Source organism: Dermacentor silvarum, chromosome 7 (genome assembly GCF_013339745.2).
Source record: "Dermacentor silvarum isolate Dsil-2018 chromosome 7, BIME_Dsil_1.4, whole genome shotgun sequence".
In the NCBI taxonomy this organism is placed as follows: domain Eukaryota; kingdom Metazoa; phylum Arthropoda; class Arachnida; order Ixodida; family Ixodidae; genus Dermacentor; species Dermacentor silvarum.
In genome coordinates this window covers 44544524-44568436 of record NC_051160.1, presented here as the reverse complement: position 1 = coordinate 44568436, position 23913 = coordinate 44544524, and the positions used below count along the sequence as shown (strand labels likewise).

The 23913-nt window shown below is 45.8% G+C and overlaps 1 protein-coding gene across 1 annotated transcript; it reads left to right on the top strand.

The window, feature by feature from the left end:
• The first annotated feature begins 1863 nt into the window (after positions 1-1863).
• On the top strand, positions 1864-3800 carry LOC119459495 (BTB/POZ domain-containing protein 1). Its single transcript, XM_037721245.2, has 3 exons — positions 1864-1892; positions 2087-2378; positions 3209-3800. Exons 2-3 carry the CDS (start codon positions 2133-2135, stop codon positions 3527-3529), a joined length of 567 nt encoding a protein of 188 aa, XP_037577173.1. The 5' UTR covers positions 1864-1892; positions 2087-2132; the 3' UTR covers positions 3530-3800.
• The last annotated feature ends 20113 nt before the right edge of the window (positions 3801-23913 follow it).

The window sequence follows — 23913 nt, the reverse complement described above, 5'->3', positions numbered from 1 at the left end:
AAATAATTGCACTTACAACACAACAGTTCTTTGGACTCGCTTTATTGTGTTCGTTTGCGAAAACCAGAATTGGAGCAGACAGTGCAACACACTATTCGTGGAATGCAACAAAACGTGGATGGTGTTTCATGTACGCACATGTAAAAAACATTTATTGTAATTGCTTTAATGGCTTTTGTCGCTTGGTCCATGAAATCCACGTCCGTGACGTGCGCCGAGCATATCCTGCGGTTGTTGACCTTATCTCTGGGTAAACCCATTAGGTCCGTCCTTCCAGCGTAGTTCCAGCGCTTCCATCCTGAAGAACAGTGAAGATCATAAATTATAACATCGCAGTTGGAACATACAAAACTGAGCTCGTTTCGCGTCGCGGCAGAGTACTAGTTGTGATATATCAACGTTAACTCTCAGAAATTCATTTTTAAACGATGGCGATCAATGAGCTAGAAATAAGTACAAAGTGCACACCTATACGTGTTCCTTGCGATACGCACAGGTGGTACTATATTTATCAGGAGCTTTATGTTCGCTGCTTGTGGAGTAACGATTTACTGCATCGTTGGAATACGCAAGTTGGAATACGCTAGCGCAAGACAGGGGTAATTGGAGATCGCAGGGAGAGGCCTTCGTCCTGCAGTGGACATAAATATAGGCTGATGATGAGGTGTTCTCAAATCAGCTAGCTCCTGCCTCACCACCGGACTGCTACGTGCGGCTGCGCACAATTATTATAACAAATAAAATCCGGGAAGTAAACTGCAGAGTGCTCACCTGTTTTCTTTAGGGATGCGGTAGAAATTCCCGTCGCATGGCTCACTTCGTCTTGATGTGTTTGTACACCATTGAACCACACACGAACAGCGACAGCTGCGAAACATTGCGGAAAAAAGCCGACAAACGTGCAACGGTAGGGTACCACATGGGCCACACTGGTAGCGAGGAAGGCGAAAAACGCAAAACTGACCGCATAATTCCAGAAAAAAATTCTGCCGTTTTGGCCGTTATCAGCACGGCCGACGGCGAGCGTGGATCGTGTCAGCCGCGCCGCCGATAGTTGAAGGCGAGAGAGAAACGACAATTGAGAGACAGTTGACAAGAAAAAAAAAGAAAAGCAATTTTGGTTCTGCATCTATTTCATGGATGGCGCTGCAATTCGCGTGGACAGAAAACCAGCGGACTTTCCGAGGCCTGGCTACACTGTTCACCCGTGCATTCCGACTGTGCTCGACTACTGACGCACGTAGAGCTGAGTTGAAGAGAGTGAGGCAGGATTTGGTCAGCAATGGCTACCCCGGCCAGTTTATAAAGACTGAAAAAAAGCGTGCGGCTGAACCCCCTATCAGGCCGATGAAAACAAGGAAACGGGCGGCTCTCCCCTATTGCACGTGGCGTGAGCGAGTCAATATCAAGAATTTTAAAAGATTACGATGTACAAATCTGCCACGTCCCTTCAAGCAAGCTAATACAACTCGTCCGAGTCAAAGACCGCCTCGAAAAAGAAAAATATCATGGCGTCATCTACAAAATTCCTTGCCAGGACTGCCAGGCGTGCTACGTAGGCGAGACGGGAAACTTTAAAAGAAGGCTACAGTAGCACCGTAATGATGTAGCGAAAGGACACACGGCTTCCAGCGCCCTAGCATAGCATCATGAGAAGACTGGTCACAGTATTACCTGGCATTTGGCTTCCATCATCGAAAGAGAGAAGAAATTATCATCCCGATTGCTTCTTGAATCATTTTGCGTACAATCTACGACTAACACAATAAACCGGTCACGGGGCCCCTTCCCTGAGTTGTACGCAAGCGCCTTACGTCTTCCGACGCATATATAAGAAAGATCACCATGCATTCGTTCATTGTGAACAAGGCACCCGCACTGGCCGCCGAAAGGTGAATCTCTTGTTTTGTGTTCTTCAATTGGCGAATGTACGTTTATTCAGCCATATTCTAATTGGTTATCTATTTAGCCAAAGTGAAATTTCTTTGTAGTTGGCATTAATGGGAGTATCTAAAAAATGTATACCTGGTACACGTAAGAAAATTAACTCGCACCCAACGGTTCTTGCTCTTCCGTTTTCCTATAGGTTCTCTTATACGGGAAATCCGCATTTCGAGAGCGTAGAGGCAGCCATGTACACACGTACGGCAGCCCAGAAGTACTTGATGGAAGATCTCGTGCTCGACTGCGAGACGTACATCCACGAATACGTCGAAGCTGACCAGGTGTGCCGACTAATCGACTACGCCATGCTGACAGACAACCAGGGCATCCACGCCATGGTCACCGACACGATCGCCAGACATGGGAAGTACGTGCTCCTCTCGCAAGGCTTCGTCGACTGCTTGGAGCAGACGGCGCACTTCGTGTTGGACAGGGTGAGCCACGTCTGTCTTTCGATCACTAAATTTGCATAGCGTGCATAAGGAACTCGCCAAGACGGAGGGCGCGGGATCAAATCCCGGGCGCGGCTGCTACATTTCAATGTGGGCGAAATGTAACAACGGCGGCGTAACGAGCACTGGATGTACGTTAAAGGAAAACCCAGGTTGTCAATAATAATCGGAAGTCATCCACTGCGGCGTGTCTCATAATCATATGGTGGTTTTGGCACGCAGAACCCCAAAATGTTATGATATACAATTAAGATGAGAAATGAGGGAACAATGAACATCATGAACAGATCGAATAGAAAGAGACAGAATAGAGATACAATCAACATAGAACAATTTGAACCCCCAAGTAGTTACGTCGACCGCGTATTGTCGCCCTTAAATTTGGCAGACTTTCCTTTCTCGGCGGGAAGTAGCAGCGACGCCTGCATGAAGCAGCAAAACGAGCGACATTTAACCTAGCTAACTATACAACACGGTTCGATATATATGGAGCGCAATTGCAAGCACCCAGAGAGGAATTTTTTAGTAAGGGTGACTCACATAGATTAATTAAAGAAAAACGTATACGGTGTCATGAATACCAAAGTGTTGGTATTCGTGTTGGTATTCATGACACCGAAATAAATGTTATGGCTTTGTCACCTGTGGGTATACACTTCTTCCAATGTATTGAACACGTGATTCGAAGTACTTGCTTCATATATATATATATATATATATATATATATATATATATATATATGCGTGTGTCTGTGTGGCGGCGACGTCTACTGCGCAAGTTTACCGATCGCGATAATTCCGCGCTAACGCAGATCACATCGACCGCAACGGAGGGTGACATCACCAGGGCCGTGCTGAAGTGGGCGGACTCCCATTGCAGGAAGAAGCGGGTCGACTTCAAGGTCGCATTGGCGTCCTTCCTGCCCAAGTTGCGGTTTCTGTCGCTGACGCCGCAGGAGTTCGTCCAGTTCTCCGCCCCGGCCGTGACTCGCGGCGCCATGACGGCGGCGGATGCGCTCGCGATCCTGACCGAGCTCATCCGCGGCCATTCCAAGCAGCTGCCGCCGTGGTTGTGCCGGGTATCGGGTCCACGCACGGGAATCCCCGCGCAGCCGTCCGCACAAGTCGCTTGATCACGTTCTGCGTGAAGTGCTAGCCTATAACCAGGAAGCCGGGTAAAATAATGTAAAGATTATCAACGGTTTGTTTAGGTGGCCCAACCCATATGCGGTGCCATCCGTAGCCGCCTTTGCGTCCCACATCGCAGGCGTCGCGTTTTCTCGGCGGCCCATATCTCATCGGCGGGACTCGATGTATCCCGGAGTGGCAACTTCTTAGAACATGTTACAACAACATTGCTAAGATCTAGCTATAGTTCACTCGAAATAAATCATAAAGTTTGTGCAAGCCAGCATTCTGTCTTTGTTGTTATTTGTTTTTTGTGACTGGCGGCAAGGGGGGAGGGGGCCGTCACGCTGCGGTGCCCTCCCTAATGTGGGACTCAGCGTCACCGTGTACCGGTGGGCTGCGGACTAACTTAGACAAATTGGTTTTCTTTAACCTGAATCCATTACATCGCGGACAAGCGTTTTTGCATACAGGCCCTCTATCGACTGCTGACATGGATTCGCCACTGAAAGGAACACAATAACTATCCGCATGTAGTATGTGGCTAGACATGCTACAAAATATTGTCACACTTGTTTTTTTTTTTTTTTTAACTTAACAGCGGTCCCCTGGTGGCGCAGCCGTTCTCTATAATGTACTGTACCAGCAGAATCACGTTGCTTGAGAATGACTTGACGCACTATAGCAGCAGCATGCAGGGTTCAACAGATTCTGCTGTATCCTATGGGAATAAGCGTGCGGGGAACACTGCACACGTGTACAAATAAATACATATTGTAAAATTACACAAACAACGGCAAAAGCAGTGCCTGTACTGGGGGCAACGAGAAACCAACTTTTGCCGTTCGCTCTCTTTCGGACAAACTTACTTTCAGCTACTGAACGAATGTCCCTAATTTCTTCAATGACGTTTAGCAACTTGCTACCTGCGAAACACCTGGGATTCGGTAATTTGGTATTTTATTGCGATAGCAACTATAACCGGATTTCTGCCGTCGCCGTGAGGTTCCGCATAGATTCCAAGGGCGATAAAATCGTCGCCGCGCGCGGAGGACGCGCGATATCACGGAGAGCGAACGCACGGCGGAAAGCAAACGCGACCGTCGCGCGAAAGGCCGTGGGGGTATGGGAGGCGGGGCGACGCTGTGCTCCGGCACCAAAGGCGTATCTTGCAACCAGGCGTAATTGGAATTTGCCACTCAATCTCCCACGCGAAAGCAAGAAAGCGGGAAGGCCGTGCGGGAGGGAGGGGGGGGGGGGGGGGTGCGCAGCTTCTACTCTGCCAACAACTGCGTCCGAACTTTGCCCGGCTGTGGCCGTCGCCCGCACCGTCTCTTATCTCCACACGGCTCTGACCTTTGTATGCACTGTGCATTAGCCGCTCAGTTTCCTTTGAAGCGATAGACCGCATAACCTTCGCCCGCTGCGGCGGTTGCGCTTGCTGCCAGCGTTTTGACAGTCGTTGTCTGCGGTCATTCAGTGTGATCTATTCATGCTTGCTTGTGCGCGCTGACGACACCACGCTCGTTAATTCAGTTAGTAAGCGTATGTGTCCAAGTTTATGCAGCCGATAAAACTACTATCCCTACTCCGAGTAGCTATCTACTAATTTTCTGTCGCAATTGATGGCTCGCCTTTCGGGCGAAACTGCGACTTTTTTATTGTATTTTGCAAAAGTACAAGTGTTTCGGCACACGCACTTAGGTACGTGGGGTCCTTTATGTATATATACTATGTAGTAGTATTCCGTAGTATAGCGGTCGTGCCAGTTATGGCCTATAGCATGACAAGCTTGTCTTTCAAGCGATGCAGTCTATCGGCTAGTTGACCGAGAGTTGGTGTAGGCATTCTGTCATCATGAAGAGAGGACACGTCGGTCCAGTGTTTTCCCACACTTTATTATTATTTTTTAGAGTGGACAGTCCTTGACACCATAGGCTTAGACCTTTCAAAAGTTAGCTTCACTGGCATCGTCAAATCTTTTTTATTTGTACATACTGCAGGCCGTGGTTAGCAGGAGTGCAGCAGAAGAATTGACCCTTTTCGCGGCGCTCCCCTGCGCGCTGCCATGTTTGATCACGTGTTGAGGCGTCCATTTCTTGCCTCAGCCGCCTCCGTTGCCTCCGCGTTTACAATGCAAGCGGGTGACGCCGGCGCGGCGCAGCAAACCTCTGTTTCGACGCGTATCGTAGACGGTTACTACGTGCACGACACCAAGCTTTGGCCACAGCTTTAGAGGACATGAAAGTGCTTTCAGAGCTCATTACGCCTTGTCCAAACAGCGTGAGCAGCGTATACGGTGCTTGTACTAAAAGCGGGGCTAGAAATGTATTCCAAGCTGTCCAAACTTTCCGCTTATGAATTAAATCGGGATCAGTGTGCTCTGCGTTCTTTATTTGGCAAACATTTTGAACCTGCGGCTTATTATATTTCTGACTCAGTCAAGTTACTCGGTGCGGCCGCTATCTGATTGTTTATTTTCAGCGTAATCACTCGCGGGTATGCTCTGCTGCGATAAATTTGTTCTTGCTGGGCACAAAGCTTGGAATTTAAATGTTCCGTACTTTGTGGTAGCCCGTAGCAAATACGTATTATCGTTAGTTTCTCGCCTACTCTGTGGACCGTCACGAAACATTCAGCTTCCAGCGTTCGTGTCTTGTCGGTGTAGTCGCCGTCGCTCATGCTCCGCCACATTGATTCAAGTGTGCGCCTATTCACTCACACGTTGGCGATAGGGTGGGCGTAAGTTTTCGTGCGAGTAAGGGTGGATGTGTGTAGATAACGGGCAGGAAAATTACTATGCCAGTAAGTGGCACTACTTCATTTTGTAACGAGCGGTACTCACTCCCCAGTGCCGACGTTCCGGAGTTCAAGTGCCTTCTTTGGAGGTTAGCTATGCAGCGCAGGCGGATGAATTATATTTTTTTTATTCTTGAGGAAACCCGTGCATCGCGAAGGGCGCCAACACAGGCAGTCCTTATGCAGCAGCTGCTACACAGGTTGATTCCATTCATTAATATGTGAATCACTATTTTTGCAGCGAACTACCGCACACGTCTTTCCTTTGTCGTTACACATTTTGCAGTATGAATTGGGCACACTGCACAGCTGATCGAAAAGGAGGAGGGTAGACGCAGTAATGGTTTCGTATTCGTGCGCATTCGCTGAGGCAACGTATGGCGCGCCGCCGAAAGCGCCATCTCGTTCCTCTAGAGCTAACTGCTCCGCGAAAATGGTCAATGCATAAAATGCAATGAACGGCACGTTAAGCGTACAAGGTAACAATGCCGCGAATAATTACACTTCAGTAAGTGTAAAATACGAATACAAATTGTGTGTTGTACAGGGATGCAATATCAGCACGTTACATACCGAGGTTGATGTCTGCAGTAACCTTAACAATTAAGAGATTCAACCGAAGAAAAGGCGACGGCTACCTCTGGTACCTTGCTCCAATAGGCTATTGCAACTGGAAATAAAGAATACTTACGAGAGCTATAATGTGACTTTTGGAATGTTGCAAAGTGGCAGACCGTGCGATTTGTGCTACCACGTAACAGTTCAGAGAGGTTCTTTGCCCAGATGGAAGGGGGTATAAAGTATGGCTCAGTTACTACCGACCAGTGTAGAAAGTACACTATAAAAAATGCGACACAATCAAGGAAATAGAACATATATTGTTACAACAGAAACTTCCTTTCAATGGAATAGAAGTAATTTTAGTTTCAAAAGACTTTTTTCCGATGATGGTCAGACACTATTGATTTTAACAGCATTGGTCTCCATACAGTAAAGTGAAAATGTAATGAATCCTGCGAGCGAAATGAGATTTGTTCGTCGCATTACAATCCTCAATTAACATGTGTGTGCTGCAGGTTCTCCAGCCCCGCAACTACAGGTAATAGACCTTGTATGCTCGGGCCAATTGGTCCTAGTTACTAAAGGAGGTACAGCTACAGCCAGGGCGAGTCATGCCACTCGGTTCATGGCTATACTATAAACTCTTAGAGTGGATACTTGGATGGTGTAGTGCAGTGCCGGGTGTCTTAGCAGCAGATGTCTTGTCAGTGGCCACATCTCACATGTTGAACGTAGCATGCATATCCTTACATGTATGATCTGCTACAACCACATTCCAGATTTTCACGTTTCCGTACGTTCTACATGAAAGCAGCAATCACGATGGGAGTGAAGTCACCCGCTTACTGGAATAAAATAACATTTCTGCAAGATTACAGAAAAAACAATAAACAGGTTTTGTAACCTAAGTGCATTATGTATTTACCACTTTACTATCTTACTTTGCTATCAATTTCTTGTGATGATGTAAACGCCAGCTAAAACTGCATAATCGGAAGCCTTTGTACTTGAACGTTGTAACTGCTCTTATTTCTTTCCTATTTATTTGCTGTAACTCACTGCCCTATTTAACTGCCTTTGGCACTGAGGGTAGTATTAGATAGATAAACGAATAAATAAATAAATTTTGCTGAAATCAGCGAAAATACAAGCTAAATGAGAGCAGAAAGTATATGTTGCAAGAAATTTCCATACTTTTTTTCATTTAAATAAATTTTTCAACCATGTGCAGAAGACATTTCGCAAAGCTGGAGCTGCAAAATTAGGCATAGGACCTAGCGCGTTATATGTACAATCTCTTATTTATTAGACAGAGGCGCCCTATTATGCAAATCACTTAACTCATGCTCTAGGATGCTGGCAGATTCACTACTGGTGATCACTAGAGACCGGATTTTAGGCAAATGCCTTTTTTGTTCCTTGCGCTCCTATCGCCCCATTTTGATATATGAGCATGAATTAGAGGTTAAGAAGGGCTTTTATAGTGTTTTTATAGTGCCTTAAATGCCTATTTTGGCGTTTGTGCCTAAATGCCTATAAATGCCTCTTTTCAATATCGACGCCTATATTAACACTACTTAGCCTCAAGTTTCGCTTTCGAGTGCAGTTAGAGACCGTCATTCATGTCATCGGGCAACATTGACTGTGCGGAACTCTATGGGGTTCAACCTAGTCCTTTAGTTCAACCAACTCCCGGAAAACAACCGCTAGCAGCATTGACATGGGACGCGCCGCGGTTGGCGAATGCGAAACCGCGGAGAGCCGTCAGGGGAAAGGAGAGTAAAGAGCAAAAGAAGAAAGAAAAAAAATTTAATGTGCACGCGGCTTTTGCTTTGTTTGTAATTTACTTTTTAAGGTGTTCAGTGCCGTCGAGCGTTCCTTCTCAGCGTACAACATCATTCTCAGTGACAAGAGCGAAAATTTTGAATCCAAAAATTTGGAGATGGTGGTAGTTTGCTATTGTTTCCACAATCTTCACAGTGATTCTTAGACTACGTTCCGCGTGCTCTCCAAACATATTTCTTCAAACACGTGCGCTTCAAATGGGCGGAAGTGTATTAAGCAGTGTTGGGGCGTTTTGCCTGTACAATTCCGATAATGTCATTGTATATGAGAAAATTGCCAGAGTTGTACCTAACAGTCCTCATGTAAGTACATGTTAATTTCTTAATAAATTGTAGTCTCCCTTGCATTTATTATTTGTCTGTTTTTGTTGTGTCTTATTTTAATTGCGTCAGGCAGACATAAAGTAGCACTTTTTTTAATCAGTATTCCCAACTTTCAAGTATTCTTTTTCATGCTCGTTTCACTTTATGCGACGCTCGAGTACAGTGGTCATTGAACATGAACATGAGCAGTGTGCTTGTATTACGCCAAATGACCGTCATTAGTCCAGCAGTTTTATGGGACAATTGCACGGCTATGTCCAACTGTTGGCGCCTTTGTGCCATCATAAACAATAGCATTTCTTGTTTTCCTGTCGTAGATAAAGGTCGCGCACATCTTCGTTTGAAATTATTTTCATTTATGTAAAAATTTATTGTGCCTATATTTACGACGTTGGAGGCCTAAATCGTTGCTTTGCCTGCCTATTTTGGGTGCCTAAAACGCGCTTTTTTAATACCTAAAGATCCGGCCTCTAGTGATCACTTTCACGCATCCTCGCATCCAGTATACACGTGTGCTACAACGCAGATAAAACGTGTGACCTGGACTTGAACTCATTAAGTTTCACCCGAGTTTTCAACGTGTGAAGCCTTTAAACTGCAGCAGGTTTCATTAGCTGGAATGATGTCGATCGTCCTGCGCTGGTTCAGTTTTGCTTCAACGCCGGTTCAGCACCCGTAGATTTGTCCTCATTTGATTTAGCGTTGTTTCTTCAAGTGCGAGTACGTTTACCAACTCTATAGTTGCCACGATACTGTCCTTCGTAAGCTTCCTTGAAGGTGTACGATGGTCTCGCTTAAAAGTTCGAAACTGGGTATGCGTTGTCCGGCCGACTTTTTCATTACGCCAACAGCCATAGTCGTCAGGCCACTTTATTCTGCGCTTCACCTTCACCCCAAGGCGAAATACAAACTGAGCGTTGTCTTCCACTGCCGCTTGCATTGAAATTCACAACCCTGCGACAATGTGCAACTGACCGCACCAACCATGGGCTCCTGATCACAATGTAAGCCGATTTACACCCTTAACGGTTTTTTGTCAATAACTCGACATTACACCCTTGTATGCATAAGAATGTGGGTTATAGACCGATTTACACCATTAAGGGTGTAAATAGGCTTACACCCTTAAAGGTGTTGTCTATAGCTCACACCATTACACCCTTATCTGCGTAAGGGTGTGGGTTATAGACCGATTTGCACCATAAATGATCCCTGAGGGTGTAAATAGACTTACACCCTTAACGGTGTTATTGTCTATAACGCACACCATTGCACCCTTATCTGCGTAAGGGCGTGAGTTATTGACCGATTTGCACCTGTAGGGATCCGTAAGGGTGTAAATAGGTGTACAGCATTAATGGTGTTATTGTCTATAACTAGGGCTCCGTGTTTTCGTTGTTTATTTTTCTTGAAAATCGGCGGGTGTTTATCGGAGTTTATATTTCTGGCGGAAATTCGGCGTTTATCGGATCTTATTTCCCGTAAATCCCCAATTCCCTGAAATTCGGAGTTTTGCATTATTCTCAAAACCCGAAAATCTTAGATCAATTCATATCTGACTACTAAAATATCAAAACACACGAAGCACATTTTATTTTTCCTGGAACGTTTGAATGGACAAAAACGTATACGCACAAGCGAAATACTTGAACACAGAACGTCTTTAATTTTGCGTATAACAACCTTAGCTTAAAGCTTATTGTAAAACACGCAAGCATACTTTGCGAGATTGCTGTCAGTGATCGAAGCGCGCTCATTTCTATTGACGACTCTCAGCTTTGAAAACGCCCTTTCAACGTTAGCGCTAGAAACAGCAAGCGCCAGAAGACGCAGCGCGCAGCGAGAAAGCACTGGCCACTCGACATTGTGAAGTCTCCAAAACGACAGGGGTTCAACAATGTTACTTATTTCATAGCACTGATAGTTCGCAAAATCATTCAGGAGCTGGCTCAAGTCGTCAGTTTCAAGAAGCACTAATTGAAAAATAGGCGCATAGGTTTCGAGCTCGCAGGGAAGCTCATGCTTCACATTTGGGTTCACAATTTCTCTTGAGGGGGGCAGCGGCGGCAGCGGGCGGCGAAGCCCGGGGCCCGTATATTCGATGTTGTCTAGGCGCCCTAGCGCCGATGTCGCCTGGCGCACCTTAGTGTCGCCAGGGGACCGTATATCAAGATGCCGTCGCGCGCTTCTGGTGCGCCTACATTCGTTGACCTGTTGACGTCCTCTCGCTTCGTGCGCGACAATGGCGTTATTAAATGTGCATGGTTGCGGTCTCCGAGATACTGTCGACGCGCGGTAAACTTTAAATCGGTCAAACCAGAAGTATAAATGAGCGCTTAGAACTTGCCCTTTCGATAAATACCGGAACCAGATCACATTGTCCCTTGAAATCGGAGTTTATCGGATAAATCCGAATTGTCAAAAATTTTACCGGCGAATGTTTATCGGATTTTTTCGGATAAAACCGAAAACACGGAGCCCTATCTCTAACTCACACCATTACACCCTTATCTGCGTTACGTGCGAGTTATAGACAGATTTGCACCCTTAAGGAAAATCGGCTTGCAGTGCAGCGTCGGCGCTTGACGATTTTTTTTTTTTTTTTTTTCGCGAAGCTTGCCCCGCAAAAGGACTACGAGTGGTGGCCTCTGTGCATGTATTTCTGATTCTACAACAGGCAATACTGTAGGTAATTCTGTTTGCCGTCGCTTGGGGATGTTCAGATTATTTCTTGCATTCCGTCTAATTACATAATTAGTCTTAATTATTTAGGCAACTTCTCAAATATTATAATTAGATGAAATGTGTCAGAAAACTGTAGAGCAACATGAAACACTCCCGAAACAGCTTTCTGTTGCTCAATACATGCTATATAAAAGTGTTTTTCCGACCATGAAAGAAGCCTGCGAATACAGGCAATGTAGCTCGAGCAGCCAGTCGCGCGGCAATTTGGGTGTATTCGCGGGCTGCTCTCACGCTCGGAAAAACTTTTATGTAGCACGTATTGATCAATAGAAAGCTGTATCGGGCGTTTTTCATGTTGATTAACAATTTTACGATTGACACTTTTCATCTAATTATAATATTTGAGAAGTTGAATAATCATTTAAGACGAATTATCTAATTAGGTGGAATGCAAAAAAATACCTAGGTTCTGTACAGCTATGTGACATTTGCAAATTTTAAATCTTGGTGCATGGTAGTTGGGACACGTACCCCCGGACAATCAGAGACTATGTGCATGTAATCGATGGGAAGGAAACACGAATTCCTCGCGGAAGGCCCCTGCTATCGGAAGGCGCCATCCCCACGAATCTCCCGAACCTGCATGGTTGCAGCGAATACGCGGCTGAACTAACAACGAAGGTGCTCAGTTTCTACTTAACTACTCGGCCGTACTTCTTCGTGAAAGGAGTTAATGCAGAGAAGCCAGGTAACAAGCAGACAATAAAACTCCGAAAGATGAGACCTAGGCTAAATATGCAACATAGGGGGCGGGGGGTCGTTTGGGATGCTGATTATCTTCTGCATGCTGTTCTTTTACCTTTTTGCAAGATGCGCCTGACCAATTGTTGTATTTGTTACTGTAAATAAATGCTTGTTTGTTTCGGCCAATTTACTCTTATACTTTATAGAGTAAGGAAGTGGTCTTGTAAAAGCGAGCGTGTACAAGTGCCGTATAGACCAACCATTTGAGATTGCATATTGTCACCTGTAGTAGTGGGCATAGGGCAAGCGCAGAGGCGCAAGAAGAAAGAAGTGCGCGTGCTAACCGCCCCGCTCGATAGCTGCCTCTCGCTGCCGTTTTCGCCAGAGCCCCAGCCGCTCCCAATAAACGTCGTCAGCCCCTTTTGAAGACCCGTGGCAATATCCATAATTACTGATCAAATTATCCTCCGAGTCTGTGCGGGCAAAGGGCATGACGAAGGTAACGGGTCAACCCTTTGCGTATGATTAGGCTGTGGCACGACATAGGCAAATTAAACTTCCCGCGGAAGCGTAATGATTGTACGAACAAACTGGGCAGTCATTCAACATCATCGCGGGAACGACGTGAAATCTTCCCCGAGCCGTCTGCAGTGGTTCGGAGAATCGCACTTTTTTACCCTACAAATAATTGCCCGGCCGGCAGTGCAGTAACCGGCAGTTTACTTCGAAGTCAAATGGTAACAGTAACGCCGCCCGCTCGGCAACCGCCGTATCCCGGAGCGAAGCTACAGTCCTAGAATATACTTACAAGTATTTTCTAGGCACTGTAGCGAAGCCTTCAGGAGGAACATCTCGCTGCGCCCCCTCTCGGCAGGCAACATGCAGTGCATCAGCCCGCGCCCTCCTCTGAGCCAGCGTTGGGCCAGCACTAGTGTGTACTAAAATACGGTTGAGTGGGACGAGCGGCTGGGGCGGCGCATGCTTTGCAGTGAGGCGCCCGACGTGGAAAAATACTGTGGCGGCGCTGCGATCGAAGTGAATTGGGCCGCATCAAGGTCGCGCCGTTGGAAACTGCTGTCGATACTGCTCGGCAGGGTCATTCGTACTACTTCGCGCGCTGGTATTTGCGTTCAGACCGCTTAGATGGTGTTCATAATTGCATATGACATGTATGTACGCCTTAAGAATGAATTCCTTTCCTTATCTTCTTTATTTTATTTCTTAATCCCGCTCGGTGATTGCGCGTGCATTGCGGCCGAAGTGTCGGCTTTCATTCTACCATGTTATTGTACGGTTCCCTTTGGAGACGGGAACCGTACAATTTTCTCGTTCTTCAAGCAGCATGTGTCTCTCGTGTGTTTTGTTGCGCATATAGTTTTCCATCAGTGGGTCTTGTAAAATAAACATGTAACCTTCCTGCTTGCTGCTTCAAACAAGTAAGGCATATATCTGCCCATCCGGCACCTTGTACTCAGATTTACGGGAAGCATGGTTATAGATTTAAAAAAAGTAAACTGCAGCGCAACATTCCATTCAAGTTTCCGCCTTCCTCGCGCAACAGAATGCGCAGTAATTGGTACGGGGTCACTTATTGCGGTCGGACCTCGAACGCCGAAAACGGTTGTAGTTAGTTATTCCATATGCTAATCTTTGGCCGTAAGCAGTACGTGGAATTTTTTTCCCACTCAGTACTTCAAAAAAGAAAAGAAAGAAAGAAAGCCTGTGCGGTAGCCTAATTAGTGGTTATATAGCGGATACGGCGTTGCGCTGCTAAACTGGAGCTCTCGGGTTCAAACCAGGTCGCGGAATTCGATGGGAAAGAAATGACTCGTGTACTTCTGCGCGATCAGCTGTCGGAAATGCAATTGAGCACTCGCTAACGCACTGTGCTCCAATCATGCTGGATTGAATCATGTGGATTAAAGACGTGTGCACCAGTTGGCTGCAAAAATTGGGACTGGCATAGTAAGGAATGCAATGAATCTGTGTGGGCAAGTTCGCGGACCGCTGTTGCAACTTTACGGCTTTAGATATACGGCTTTCCTCGAGGATAGAGAAATTTGCTCATCCGCCAGCGTTGTATCGCTTACCTTCAAAGAAAGGGCTTCAGTCCCGGAACGTCGGCAAGAGTGAGTACCGCTCGTTGAATAGTGATAAAGGGTATAGCGCCGTATCTTTAGTGATAAAGATAGATAGCGAAACCTTTAGTGATAAAGGTTTCGCGCACAGTATCTACACACATCTACCCCAACTGGTACGGAAACTTACGCCCGCTTTTTCGCCAACGTGTCAAGAATAAGTGAATGGGCACACACGTGAATGGTCGAAGCTGAATGTTTCGTGACGGTCCACAGGAGTAAGCGAGTTACTAGCGATAATACGTCTTTGATACAAGGTATTGCAATGTACAGAACAGCTACGTTTCAACCCTTGTGCGCAGCAAGAACAAATCTAACGGAACTTGAGCACACCTGCAAGTGATTAGGCAGTAAACAATCAGATAGTGACCGCACCGAGGAACTTTACTGAGTCAGAAACATGACAAGCCGCTGCTTCAAAATATTTGCGAAATAAATAACCAAGAGAAAAACATGCTAATTCTGATTCAGTTCATGAGCGGAAAGTTTGGGTAGCTTGGAATACATATTTAGCCCCGCTTTTGGAGCATGCACCATAGACGCTGCTCGCGCCATTTGGACGTAGCTTAATCAGCTCCGAAACCGCGTTTGGTAACGGAGGTTTGCTAAGCCGCACCGGCATCATACACATCCATTGTAAACACGGAGGTAGTTGAGGCAAGCAATGGAGGCCTCACCACGTGACCAAACATGGCAGCGCGCATGGGGTCGCGGCGAAAAGAGTCCATAACTCACTCGTTGATTATCACAAAGAGATGGTTGGCGTTGGCACGGCATAAATATAGGTCCGTATGTTGCCTAACGCTTACACCGTCGGCGTGCCTTGCTGGGGCACCGGGGTTCGATCCCACTATTGCGCCCATCGAGCAATTTCTTTATTATTTTTTTTTTTGAGGAGCAAGACAGCAGCGACAGTCAGGAAGGTTGCTAAGAAAGCATCCCTTTAAAAGCAATACCTCTCCTATACAAGGGCCTCTCGCGAGCTCATTGCAACCAGTGCAAAAGAGAGAAATAGGCAGGCTAATTAGGCGCACGTCCGGTTTGCTACCCTGCAGTGGGGGAAGGGGATATAGGAATTCAAGGAGCGAGTAAGAGAGAGAGAGAGAACAGTTTCTCACGTACTTGAACCAGGCCAAAAAAAGCTGATTGAACCCGCGATCTCGAACGGGGCTCTACAACAGAACCGCCCAGACACTGCAGCGTGTTGATGTTGCTGCTAGAGTTGCAGTTGAAAGCACACAAGGAACCATCGTCATTTTCACCGTTTATTATAACACAGGCATGCACATACAAGCAAATCAATTCCGTGGAAAACCACAGAATTAGAAAAAAAAATTGAGGTGCGGAAAACTTGATTTGAAATTCTTATCCACCTGAGAACATGGCACAAAGGTGGAAGCTTAATGCTATAATTTTACACACAGATTACAGAACAGGACAATGGAAGTGACAGGGAACAGCATGGAGCCCGGATTCCTAGCATCTTTACAAAAAAAAAAAGAAGAAAGAAAGGAAGAAAAAGTCCCGATTGTCTTTGCATCGGCGGGACAGCGTGGTCGCGTTTTAGGGATGCGGCCGGATCATCCCGGCAGCCCATGAGAGTCGAATCGGCGCCCACTCAACGACGTCTCTTGCACGGGGGCTCCCGTGAACTCGATTTGGGCCTAGCGTAAACATCACCCTCGGGGTTCAACCATTCTGGCAGCGCCGCCGCGGTCCCGGGTTCGACGATCTCGCACAAGATGGCGAACGCCTCCTCCTTTGAGAGAATATCGCGCGTGATCTCGGCCGTGACGAATTTCGTCATCTGCCTCGGGCTCAGCGCGAGGAACTTGAGCTTGGGCAGGAACGGTCTCACGGCATTCGCGACCCTCCCGGAGGGGTCGCAGCTGGCGACCTCGGCACTGCAGTGCACAACTGCCCAGCGGTATACGGCCATGATGACGACCTTCGCCGGAACTCCCGGCACCTGCGTGGGCGGAGTCACGGTATATAAGTAAAACGTTACACTGGTTGTAATACAGGCAAAAATATAGCGGTGTAGATCAGAGAGCAAACGTGGATAGCCGGTATTCGAATTGACATTAAGAGAAAAAAAATGGAGCTGGGCAGGCCACGTAATGCGTAGGATGGATAACCGGTGGACCATTACGGTTACAGAATGGATACCAAGAGAAGGGAAGCGCAGTCGAGAAGGGAAGAAAACTAAGTGGGGTGATGAAGTTAGGAAATTTGCAGACGAAAATTGGAATTAGATAGCGCAAGACAGGGGTAATCGGAGATCGCTCTGAGAGGCCTTCGTCCTGCAGTGGACATAAATATAGGCTGATCATGATTTGATGTGCAAGGGAACAGGGCTCGCATATTCTGACGTGAGCAGCGGCGTATTTGCTGTGGCATTGTTATGTTGTCGCCGACTGTATATGTAAACAAGCAGAATGCGCTTAGCATTACGCTATCCACGCTTTTACGCCTCGGCTGTAAGTTCCGTCCCACTTTTGACAGTAAGTTGGCGGGAAGCTTGGCAATCAACACCCACGTGTCGCAAGTACTTTGCGTTTAGGTAAACTTAAGTTAGTTTGTGGGTCACTTAGTTCGTGCGTCTAAACAATATCTTACCCTGTCTAAAACAAAGTTCACCGTCTGCTCCATGGAGAGGGTGAACTCAGCAGACGACAGCACGGATGCAGCGTTGTCCTGGATCACTTGCTCTACCACGTCGTCGATGACTTCACCGTTGGCCACGAACGAGTAGTCGATTAGTTTGCACACGTTGTCTGCTTTGAGGTGATCATTAATGTATTTGGTGCAGATATTTTTGAGATCATTGAAGAGGTACTTGTCAGCTGCGCTTCTTGTGTACATGGCATCCTCGATGTTATTGATAGCGGGCCTTCCCGTATACACGTACCTGCAAGGAAGTGAGGGAATCAGAGAAAGGGCTGAGAGACAGATAGAAGGACGGGATCACGTGGTCGCAATTTCCTACAGAAATAACGTTCAGAGACGTTTGTTTTTCCCGAACGTCATAAAGAAACGATTGCGCGCTCACCGCCATTTTGCTCGCACTAAGATTCGGCAGCGAGATCGAATTTTATGGTCGGCATCGGTTAATACAACAACTGGCACTGTAACTTGCCTCGTTCTCAAGAAAAAAAAAGCGAATTTTCTTTCTCTTGCGTTTTCCTTCGGATTCAGTAAAATTTCGTTGATACGATCTTCACGGGGAACCGGAAAATAAAGCGTATATCATCCCGCGTATTACACAACCAAATCGTATTATCTGGAAAATAAAAAGAAATGTGTTATCCGGAAAAACGTGTTATGCAGATTCGTATCAACGAGATTCCACTGTACTACCCGCTTTGGACATCTTCAGATCGCTGAATACTATGAAATAAACAGAGAAATAAATTGCGCGATAACACGGACTCACTTGAGAAGCCCACGAAAGCCATCAGGGTTGAGGTCCTGGATGAGGACGGTGTCCCGTTCGCGGAGCGACCCGTAAAACATGGCGCCGAATACGTCGCTGCGCAAGGCCAGCAGCTGCTTGTGCGCCTTAAAGGTCTTAGACGCGGAGTACGCGTCGGACTTCACGATGAACTCAACGTCGGCGTACCTGCTGTTTTCCAGGAAGTCACCGAAGTCCAGCTGTAAAGACACGGAGGCGCAACTGACGTTAAAGGCTGCACAGTATAGGAAATGTTCGATCGCGTTTGGAAGCCCAGTTTTAGATTGTAAAATAGAAAGAATAAAATAGTGTATTCCCGCATAGTGTTGCGCAAATTGGAATCTGCTAGCGCAAGACAGGGGTAGTTGGAGATCGCAGGGAGAGGCCTTCGTCATGTAGTGGACATAAATATAGGCTGATTATGATGATGACTGTTGCATAGTATGGTGAACAGTACCATCTGGATCAGTAGCCTAGCTTCGGATGCATAAAGCAAAAGTCAGTATAAATTGCAATCCAAAGCAATAAGCAAGAAAATGTAATCTTATATGCGTGCTTTACAGTTATGTTTTCATGATGGGACAATATTTTGAAGTTTCGTATTGAAGCTACATATTTCACTGTACCGAGTGAATTGGTAGAGAACGTTGACCGTACGTATAGATTATGGGTTTTCGGCAAGATAAAATTATTATGTTTAGCCTGGGCGAAAAAATTTGACGAGATCTGGCTTGTTCGTGATTAGTATCATGCAGATAAAGATAGTTGCGTTAAAGTTGGGAGCTTGGATATCTTCCCCCACGTAACTTGTGCCAACATTTAAGAATTATAAAGTGCCACGTAGCTGGATGAAAAACAAAATAACAAAAAAAAACTATTTTGTTTGCTGTCGCTTGGAGCAATTACGACGATTTCTAGCAGTTCGCCTAATTCGATAAATAATAAATAATAATTATTCAACTTCTCAAACATTATATTCTGAGAAAAAAGCGCCAACGAAAAAATTGTAGACCACCATGAAAAATTCATGGTCCAGTTTTCTGTTGGCCAATACCTGCTACAAAAATGTTTTTAGAAGCCTGAAACTAGCGCTCGAAAGACCCGTTAAAGGAAGTTTAGGACATATTTTATTTTTGCGGTGACATATTTTCTGGGCATATATATCATCATTCACTCTCTACTTTTATAGTTTATGTCCATAATGTTTACATAACTAATCAAGTTCGCATTATTTGTTCGAAGGGATGGAAAAATCATACACTTACAGACATGGCTGTAGTTGTCGTGGTACGGCGCTTGCTCGAAGAAGAAAAAATGAAGATAACTAGGATCACTGACGCAGAAAATATGGAGGTTACCTGTGGGAAAAAAGGGCAAAAAAAAAAAAAGCAGGAGCCATTGTGAGTACGGGAGACCAAAGTACCTTATAAGGCAGGACTTCACTGCAGAAAAATACATTTTATTCTTAATAATACAAAACGCTTCTAACATTGCCAAAACTATCACTCTCACCTATAAGGCAAAATTATGCAATAACGAAAGACTCGGTATAGCGACGCGGCCTTAAGCTTCTTCGCAGCAGCTCGCCTTGACGTCATGGATTTATGCGGCATCTACTCGTGCCTAGTTAATTTTTTTATCGGTAGATGTGAACAACGTTGTATTCGAAATCAGCCAAATGCGGAACTCAGCGAATCATTTAGACTCTCATTAGGGACAAGCAGACTACGAGAAATACGAGAAAATATATCGAAATCCATGACGTCTCACCGAAGTACTGCCGGCGCGGTTTTGGCAAGAAATTTAAGAAAGCGAATTTATAAGCCTGCATCTTGTCCTAGGGGGACAAGATGCAGGCTTATAAATTCGCTTTCTTAAATTTCTTGCCGAAACCGCGCCGGCAGTACTCATGGATGTAGGGAGGTTAACTGAGGACGTGCCCGGCTGGCTACCCTACAAGGTGCTCAATGGCGACAATACAGCTCTCTTTAGCCACGTGTGCGGGCTGCCGAAATTTTGAGGTATTCTCGAATCACCTCTGTGCTCGCGCGTCCTGAAAAGAGAATTGAGGGGGGGGGGGGGGGGGGGGGGTGCTTGTCCTTTGTGGTCGAGAGATCCGCCGGGTACCACGTGATTGCGCGACGAGGTGGTAGAAACCAGTTTCCCCGCTTCAATCTTAATTCGCTCTTGTTACTTCATCTCGCAGCGACATCGATAATTAAATGGTGACAGCAGCCGTTGCTTCATCTCACGCTGAAGAGAAAGTACTGGCGATGTTTAGTCGTTATTATCGAGATCAGTTGTTCTCTTTTTACGTTGTTGGGCCTTACATATACTATCGAAAGCCTCGAAATTGTGTTGATTTGCGCCTACCAGGTGGCGCCACAACATTCATGTCCGCTACAGAGCTTAGTAAGAGGCGATTGGAGGTTTGGTGGCAGAAAAGTAGGCAGACCACAAACAACGGAGACGTACGGAAACAGTTACCAGTAATGGTTCAAAAAGTATGATGCTGGGAATTCTTTGTGTCTGTGTGTTTCCTCAAAAATATAGGTAAGACCTTAGGCAAAATAATAACAATAGCTTGGTGGTGCAACAAACCACCCCGTATCAAAGGGGACGCTCATAGCATCCGTCCATCCATCCTGGCGACATGGAAGTCATTTTCACTCATGTTGACATCGTAATAGAACTAGTAAACTCTGGTTAAAACGCTTACCTTGCGGCCCATTTTCGTATTTTCCAAGGGCGTACGATTGTTCTTATTCGTACAACAGTGAAAATTCGTCACTGCCTTTTATTTTTTCGCGTTATCACGTCCGCGTTTCCCCTTCTGAGACAAAAGGTCACCCTATCGCCGATTCGGCGAACACGTGTAGTGGCATGTCGCGTTGACCTAGCGTGCACTTGGTACCACGTGTTTTTTTGTGGAGGTCGCTGCTCAAATTTTGCATATGATCGATTCGGAAGATATAGAGAAAGGATATCGGAAGAACTATCACATTCTGCTATTAATAGAATGGAGATTTTAAATCGCTTTCGATGTTCTATGACCAAAACTGCTAGTGCTGCAGAAAAAAACAACAACAAAAAAAGACATTCGGTGCTTCATCTTTACCGGCAATTCGAACTTCGTTTATCTATTTCAAAGCACGCGAGTTTATGGAACCGCTAGCGTGACACGCTTCTCAGACACACCGGTGGATGTAATTAATAGCTAAGGCATTTGCTACTCACGCGATTAATATGAATAAACATTTAAACAATAAGCTGGGCGCACAGTGGTAATCGTTGGGTCAGAATTAACGAACCTACTTGGTGGGTGTCCGTTCAATTAGCTTATCTTCCTCGGTACATTAATAAACGCACCCAGACACTAACTTAGAAATAGCTGCTATCGCTGAAATGATAAATGATATCGCTGAAATCTGTGAGAAAAGCGGTTATGCAAAATAAAAGTAAAATTACAAGGACCAGGAAAACCTAGAAACACACGATGCGAGCTCCTGTACTCCGTGTTCCTGCACCTTCTTTGTCGAGTGTCCTTAATCTACGCGTTTTTTTTTTTTTTTTTTTTTTTTTTTGTCAAGTATACCGATTTGCTCCGGTTCAAACATGCCACCTTCTACTCATTATCTAAGATCGCGTTCGCTCGTTAGTTACGTGCATCCCTGCCATCACTTCTCTCGTACATGTAGCTTGATAAAAAAAAAAAAACGCACCAGAAAAGCAAAATACAACTTACCCAATACTGATGAGGTGATATCCACGCCGTTCACAGACGAGCAGTCACCGTGGATGTCGGAACGAGAGAAAGACCACGATGTGTGGATTCGCCACGTTTTCTTGCCACCAGAATGCAAAGCGATGCACCACGTGGTCTCCTTAATAAACGCGCTTGAGAAAGGAGGAGAGGGAGCGCGCTCTGCAAAATTTGCCTTCCGAGAATGTGTCACGAAAAGGAAGCCGGGAATCGAACTGAAAAGTACATGGAGGGAGGAAGGGAGAGACAGATGACAGATAGTGACAGCTCGTTTATTTGACAATGCACCTTTGTCAAGGTGCTGAAGCAAAAGGTGACTACGTGAGTCACCAGAACCATGCGCCTTTTTGTACAAGGCACAGGGAATAAAAATTCCGGGAACTTTTACACTGACAGCATGTATTATACAGGACAAATCCCAGCATTCGACAGGATGATAGAGGTTTCGTAAAATATATATACAATTACAAGAGGGTCATAAAATCAGTCAGTTTCACAAGGGTGTCAACGAGAGTTTGGGTAATTCACTGCGTTAAAATACGAAATTTCGGTATACGATAAAAGGGCAAGATGCAATACAAATGCCGCAAGGGATGTCATTACCGAATGCACACGAGCATTGTGAGGATAGTGCAATACATTTGTTTATACATATAAAAACACTGGCGGCAACATTTATTACGAGTGAGAGTAACAGCAACAAAATGGCCCGAGAAAAAAAAAAACGTTTGCGGATACCATGCACTGTGGGATTCGATGTTAACGAAGCTTTCTGTGCTGTTTGCTGTGGTTGACGATCATTAGCGGTGATGTTGACGGCAAATTTTAAATTTCTGTCGCCGTTCAGTGCAATGTGAGAGTGGTTAGCTCATGTTTTAGACGTTACCTTGCGTGCACCACTGCCGTTTGTCTGCGTAGTATACACGGGACACACAGCGAGACGTGCTTGCTTGAGGCGTTGTTGTGCGATATTGTTCGTAACCTCCGAGAAGGTTAGCATTCTCATTCGCTCGGCACATCGCATCATGATAGAAGTGTTAAACTTTGAATTATCGGGCTGTACGTGCTAAAACTGCAATCGTATTATGAGGCATGCCATATACTGGCGGGCTCCGGATTAATTTTCACCCTTCTGGTGTTCTTTACAGTGCACCTAAATTGAAGTATAACGAGCGTTTTTGTATTTCACCCCCGTCGAAGTGCGGCTGCCGTGGTCGGGGTCGAACGCTGTAGCCGCAAAGCTACCGCGGGGAGCACAGTAGTGTTGATTTGACGAGCGGCCTCTTCAGTAGTTTCGTCTGGACGGTACGAGGCTGTAATGCGACTCTGCATCTGCACGCCCTGCGTCAGTTGTCCGCTTGACAAAGTTGAACGGTGCTTGTTTTTCAGAAATAGGAGAAACGTACCGTACCGTACCTTGAACATAAATTTACCCAGTTTGTCCGCAACCGGCAGTCATGTCTTGTAGTAGCGCGTTCTTGCCCATTTAAGTTGTTTGGAGCCCCAAAGTAGTAGCGTCGAAGCCACTGCGCATGCGCGAGACGCGAACTGCATTTGGGTTTTGCGTTGGGCACGCTATTTAACTAATTTAGCAGGAGCCCCAAAAGCTTTGCGTCAACAAACATGGCGGCGCCCATCGAAGCGACGGTTCTAACAAAGCAGCAAACTGGGCTCGATCCGTGGTAACGCGTGAAGTTCGTAAGCTAGGAGAAGTGACTGCGGTTATCACTATCTCTCAACTAAAGTGTGTAATGAAGCTTGATTCATTAGACGCCGCTGATTCCGAATTCGATTGTCGATATTATGGCTCGTAGGCCTAACGTGGAATAGCTTGGCTGGTGAAGGCACGTAAAGTTGGTTACTCAAAATTAAGCGCGACAAATCGCTTGCTGCTAATAGAATAACCTGTGAATTGTAATTAAACGCAAAACAAAGAAACTGGAAATTAATCTTCTTATCATAAAATGGTATAGTGTATTTTAATATTTATAACAGTTTTTTGACACCGTAGTGGCGCTGCAAGCGCAAGACACTATTCGCAAGCGCACAGCCCTATTCTAAATCTCTTCACTCCTGC

Excerpts from the sequence above, each read along its gene's own strand:
- LOC119459495 (XM_037721245.2), top strand. The coding sequence starts at position 2,133 with ATGTACACACGTACGGCAGCCCAGAAGTACTTGATGGAAGATCTCGTG. Across the intron at positions 2,379-3,208 it reads CGCACTTCGTGTTGGACAGG|ATCACATCGACCGCAACGGA; the intron begins GTGAGCCACGTC and ends GCGCTAACGCAG.